This window comes from Carassius carassius, chromosome 24 (assembly GCF_963082965.1).
Source record: "Carassius carassius chromosome 24, fCarCar2.1, whole genome shotgun sequence".
Taxonomy (NCBI): Eukaryota; Metazoa; Chordata; class Actinopteri; order Cypriniformes; family Cyprinidae; genus Carassius; species Carassius carassius.
The window spans coordinates 11,900,729-11,907,025 of record NC_081778.1 but is presented as its reverse complement, the minus strand read 5'-3'; the positions used below and the strand labels follow the sequence as shown (position 1 = coordinate 11,907,025).

Here is a 6,297-nt window from a genome sequence, read left to right as displayed (position 1 = left end):
CAGTAAATAAATTCTTATGAACCACACTTTTCATGGCATTCTGAATAAAATGTCAGTGGGTTTTTATGAATATGCATACAAGGCCTCTTACAATACCCATTTGATTCCGAATGCACTCTTAAATATTTAATATAATTAAAATCTAACATTACATTTTGCAATCATTCATATATAATCCCCAAATATGTAATGGACATCTTGTAAATAATCACACTTCCACTTTTTTTATTTTATTTCTATTAACAGTCGCAACCTTTCTTTTTCTTCTTAAGAATCTTACCTGAATTTATTAATAAGAGGGGATTTTTCATATGTTTGTTTTACCCTTATTAAATTATTATTTTAAATACAAATTGCGTTGTGTTTTAGAGTTGAAAAAAATGTGTTAATGTATAATGTCCTGGCAGAAAATGACCAGTATATATAAATATTGTATTTAAATAAATAAATATTTACATTTTTAGGCAAACTAGAAAATATTTTAAGGTTTCAAAAATAAAAACTACAATACTTAGAGACAACTTTAGTAAGAACTTGCATTTAACAATTGTTAAAGTATGTTTAACTTGAAATGAAATTTGTTCGAACAATTCTAAATAACATTTTAATTCAGGATGCCCATGTTCAAGAGAGCAAAGGATTGAGAGTGAGACTCTGGAGAATGTTGGTGTCTGTGCTTCTGGGAAAATGACTGATGGGGCCAGTGGGGAAGGAATATGTAATATCTTTGTCATAATCCCTCCATCATGCATTATCAGTGTTAATATGTTCCATTCTCGCTGCTATCTGCATGCATATAATATTCCCACTCATGACAGTCTCTTTTTTCCACATCAGGGGCTCAGATAGGTCTTCCCCAGCTCTCTTGTTATTCAAATAAGCTGTATCAGCCACATACAGTAAATAGGAAAGACCCCATCACACTCTCATATCACCCCCTCTGATCCGAAGAGACGGAGAGCATGAAAGTCAACGCTGATATCTGTGTGCTGTATGTAACCACAGCATGTCCCAGATAGCATTGGTTCACGTCGACCATGGTTGATATATGTTTTTGTGTGAAACGGGGGCCTGATGGGCATGAGAACTCACAAGACACACAAAGGAAGGAAATGATGAGAATCTAAGAATGAAAGAGTCTCAAGATCTGTGGTTTTCCTCCCATACTTTACCTCATGAAGGCATACCTACCTGCCACTTTTTCCATGGATTTACATATTTGCATATTCAGTCGCCAGCTTACTGTTTCCACTTGGCTAAAAGTTTTAACATCACCGAACTGGTGTACAGCGACCTCAGAAAAAAATTTAAAATTTAAAAAATGATACATTTTATAGGTAAATATCAAGAAATTAAGAATGTTTCAAAACTGTATTTGGACACTTTATGGTTGCCAAATGTTAATAACACATACATGTAATTAATGTGATGATTACCAACTGTTGTTACTTTACTAGAACACCAGTGAGAACTTCACCAATCCAATAGTGTACACATTTAGATCATTGGGTCACTTTATAAACAGGAAGGTAATTTGATGTTTAAATGATTCAGATTATTAGAGTTGTACACTACATGCTAAAAATTACAAAACATACTATTTCTTGAACTGGCTTTGGGCAGACAGGAGGAGTGAAAAACAAAGCAAAAATGGGAGGGGAGCGATTGAGTCAGCCACAAGCTCTTTTCTTCATCAAAACAACTCCAACCCCCATATTCATGTCACTCGCACACAGTCTCTTACAGCCTTTACTGGAAGTGGTGCTGTTTTAGAATATGCTGATTGCACATCCGCATATCAATGGCTGAATCGAGTGCATTCCGAAGCTCAGGTCTGATACTAGGCTGACATACCAGAAAGCAGCACTTACACAACCACATAAACAAACAATGATGCTAAGGTGCAGGTTAAAATTACACATGCCATCTGTGTTTCTTACCCACTGGTTGAGGGTGGGTAAGGTTTCATTACACAATGTTGTTTAATATTGCTTAGTATTGCAATAAATAAATAAATAAATACAATACATATATACATACACACACACACACACACACACACACATAGGTTTTTGTGGATGTGTTTGCATCATTAGCTACATATATATAAAAGATTATATATAATAATATATATAAGATTATATGTAAACTAGTCCTTTGTGTCAATGTGAAAGAGATTAAAAAATAAAATACTGTTACTATTAATGATACATACATAGTCTAAAAAAAGTCTGTAAAAACTACACCCTAATGTGTCAATGTGAAGGAATTTTGAGTTTAGATTTTTTTTAGAGGTTCTAACCATATTTTGAATTCCACATTGCATTTTGTGGTGTTTTAGGGTTAAAAGAAATGTCTGTAAATAAGTACTAGAAAATGTACTAGTCATTATCAGCCAGGATATTATCTGTTTTCTTACAGTGCATGCATTTTCTGTAAAGCTGCTTCAAGGCAGAATGTATTGTGCAAAGCGCTATGCAGATAAATTCAATTATGTACATTGTAAAAAAAAAAAAAAAAAAAAATACGGTAAAATACCAGCAGCTGTGGTTGCCAGAACTTCACCAAAAAATATTGTAGCAACATTTCATGTTTTACAGGCTTAACTTAAATTCACAATAAAATACCATATTTCATTAACTGATGTAATGTTAATAAACCAACATATTGAAGTGTTAATATCTGTTTTGAACCATTGTAATTGTAACCAACTGGTAGTGATGAGAGAGTCACACGATGAACCGAAGCTCATCACAAACAGCTTTTCTACGAGCCGAGGAGGGCAATATTTATATATTGAAGGTGCACACAGTGTCATTCAAACAAACACTAAACCCCATATTGGTGACACACATGATACTGAAATAATGCTATAAACATTAATTTAACAACATTACATGTAGGAATAAACCCTAATGTACTAAACTGATAAGAAAAGAGAAACATTATTTCAACAACAACAACAAAAACATCAAATATGAAGTGTCATGCAGGGAATTCCGGGAGTGTGAATTTATGGTTTTCCACTGTAAATTATGCAGTGACTTTTTCTTATTCATTTTCAAAAATCATTAACCATTAACAGTATTTTACTGTAAAATTACATTAAATGTAATTACATTTATTCACCGTATGTAGTATGGAAACTTATTGTTAACAGGCTTTTACTGAAGCATTTTTACAGTCTTTTACTGTTAAAATCACAATAATTTTTTTACAGTGTTTGCATATATAAAATAAAGTGTAGTACCCTAATTATTTAAAGAGACATTCTTTCTTGTGTAAATTTTCCAAACTGCTTTTTTTGTTTGCTTTATATCAACAAAATATATTTATAATTGTTTCCATTCCTTTTGAAGTTTGACATACTTTCAGATAAAAGATTTTCACGTGGTGAAAGAAAATTCAAGATAGACCTGGTGAATCCGTGGGAGAATAAAACCTCAAGTGTTGCCTCTCCCTCATTCTGTTACTCTCTCTGTGTCTTTCTTTCTCTCAAACTTTTTCCTAAGTACGTCAGTCAGACTGCACATCAACAGTTTCACTATATGCATCTTCAGAAGTCATGTGATGTTGAGAAGCAGAGAACAAGAGGAACTACCTACAGCGAGCAACTCCTGCCTCCCACACCGCAACCCACTTAACCACCCACAACACTATATATTCAAGAACAAACACCAGAGACGGCAGACGTTAACTGAGAGACGGGACTAAATGCACAAGGGTTTTTGGGGTAAGCAACTTAAACATAAAAGAAAAAGAACATCTGCTTGGAAGCGCTAAACATGAATAAGACACACTTTCTGATGGTTCTGGGGTTAGCGCTGGTTTTTGAAGGTGAGTGTTTCATTTTAGAGTACCATGAATGAATCAAATCTTGTTACATCTCTCTCACCTCATTTTAAATTCTGTCTTCTTGTAGATTTACATGTACAATCTTTCTGTGTTCTGCAGGAGGTCAGTGCCAACTTGAAGTGTTTGTAGCTCAGGGCTCTGTAGCAGTGCTGCCATGTGTAGACGAGACTTCTGCCATCTCACATCCGACTGCTGTCTACTGGAGCAGGATGGTTGGAGAGTAAGATCATTTCATCCATCCATAAACACAATTATCCAGTCAATTATAGCAGCATCAGCATTTTAATAGCTTGCTCTCTTTCTCAATATCCTAGTGTACTGAAGACGGTTTGGCGACGAGATAAGAGTGGGTTAGAGTTTCGTCCGGTTAGAAACCCTCCACGGGCTAACTGCCCCATCCCGAACTTCGGAAAGGCAGATTACAGCCTTCATATTACTGAAACGACAATCGAAGATGGAGGGAGGTACGTCTGTGAAGTTGAGGGAAAGACTCGGATGGTGAAGGTCATCAGTCTCAGAGTTGTAAGAGGTAATAACCAAAAATTGGTCACTTCTTCTTTGTTAAGCCATAGACTGTCTTCTGGAAGCTGTATCTGTAATATTTTCTCTTTCTTCACAGCGTCATTTTCTTCTGCCATGGTGGTTGAAGGCTCAAGAACAGACCTAAAGTGCGATGTCAGTCCTCGGACACAGTTTGTCACAATTAACTGGAAACATAATGGCATGTTCACAAGTAGAACCAGCCTCTCCAGTGTGTCTCAGAGAGATGCGGGAAACTGGACCTGTCAGGCTGCATACAATGGTGTGGTAGTAGAGGCAACCGCGTCCCTACAGGTCAAAGGTGAGAGTTGTTTAAATACCAGCTTCTTCTTCAAAATGACATTGGCAAGAGTCGCTCATCCCCCTTATCCATTGGTTTTCCAGGAATCGCCACCCCTCAGGATGACTCTTCAGTGGTGTACGCCGCTGTGGGTTCTTCCGTCTCCTTGCCCTGTGTCTTTACTGATGGTCTGATCCCGTACACTGTGGTGTGGAACAGAAGCCCCACAACATCATACTCTAGTCTTCCTCTCCTTGCATCTTTCAACGAATCTGCTGGGCCCTCAGCATCAGCTACTATACAGAGAGTGCATGATGGAGATGAGGGGATGTATACATGCTCAGGAATGATGAAGGGATTGAATAGAGGGAGGATTAAAGTACAAAGAAGGATGGAGCTAGTTGTAACTCAAGGTGAGTGGAATAATATATCACTAGAACACTCAGAATACTGCGTGGTTTATCTTTTTGTCAGCAGACTTTAATGCCTATTTTCACATAAAGTTCGGCAAAATAATCATCAAAATGTTGTCAAGTTCTGTTTTGTGGGATTCTGAATTTGCTGAATTCCTCTCTGAATTCGAATGTTTAGTTTTGAGATCCTCGTCGTCCAGCGTTAATGGACCCGTGACCCTGACCTGCCATCTCAGCAACTCCAGCCAGATCACGTCTTATGAATGGCTCCGTGTGACTTACGGACCAAACAACACTCAAACGCTGACCTCTGTTCAAAAGAGTAAGAGCTACAGGATTCAAGAAGTGACTGAGAAAGATGCTGGTGAATGGATGTGTCGCTACTACAGGAATCAAGGAGTTCTGGGGAACGTGACTTATCAAATGCATGTCATGGGTAAGTAGAGCGGTTATATTACAGTAAAGGAAATTATATTTGCATGAGCATTTGCATACCAATAAATTAAATTAGCATGCTGTAAATAATTGTAAAATAGTACAAACCTTTTTTTTTTTCAGAACATTTGTAGAATCAGGAGTTAGAAGCACTACATTTTCACTGATTCTCCATTTTGTCCATTTCTACAGGTGCTATGAAGAGTGAAAATTCAAGCTCTGGCAACAAAACTGCTATGGTGATGGGATTAGGATTTTTGTTCTTGGTGGTATTCCTGATTTTGTTCCAGATGTACAGAAACTATCGCCGGGTACGTTTCAGTTTTTTTTTTTTTTACTCTATCGAAGTTTATTTCAATGCTGCAACAGTCAGTTCTCTCTTCTCTGATTTAGTGCGAGTTATTTGTAGCTCATCTCTCATATTCATCCCATTTATTCGTCCTTACAGAAGAAGATGATCCATCTTTACCCTGCGATGGAAACCATCGTCCATCAGTCTGCCACTGAACGAGAGCAGAGAGCAAGGAGCGGGGCAAAAATGGCTGAAGCTTGTGTTGGAGATCCGAAGCCAGTGTGTGTGTAAACGTGTGTGTGTGTGTGTGTGGCAGATGCCTACGTGGATGTGGGTGTTTTAAATGCAGACAATCGTAGCAGTCCATTTATTCTGTAAATATATCACTGGCATATAAATGTATACATTTTGTAAAAACTCATTTTGGTGCAAATATATTTTCAAATATGAATGTAAAATCTATGTATATAGAACAATAAATC

General features: G+C 36.9%; 1 protein-coding gene across 2 annotated transcripts; it reads left to right on the top strand.

Annotated features, from left to right (window-relative positions):
• Positions 1-3,635: 3,635 nt before the first annotated feature.
• Positions 3,636-6,257, top strand: LOC132102818 (lymphocyte activation gene 3 protein-like). 2 transcript variants are annotated; one of them, XM_059507482.1, is made up of 8 exons: positions 3,636-3,843; positions 3,958-4,075; positions 4,170-4,384; positions 4,475-4,696; positions 4,780-5,088; positions 5,267-5,524; positions 5,716-5,834; positions 5,972-6,257. In XM_059507482.1, exons 1-8 carry the CDS (start codon positions 3,786-3,788, stop codon positions 6,104-6,106), a joined length of 1,434 nt encoding a protein of 477 aa, XP_059363465.1. In that variant the 5' UTR covers positions 3,636-3,785; the 3' UTR covers positions 6,107-6,257. The 2 variants fall into 2 exon arrangements, with proteins under 2 accessions (XP_059363465.1, XP_059363466.1); XM_059507483.1 differs by having other exon boundaries at positions 3,637-3,837; positions 3,955-4,075; positions 5,972-6,256.
• The last annotated feature ends 40 nt before the right edge of the window (positions 6,258-6,297 follow it).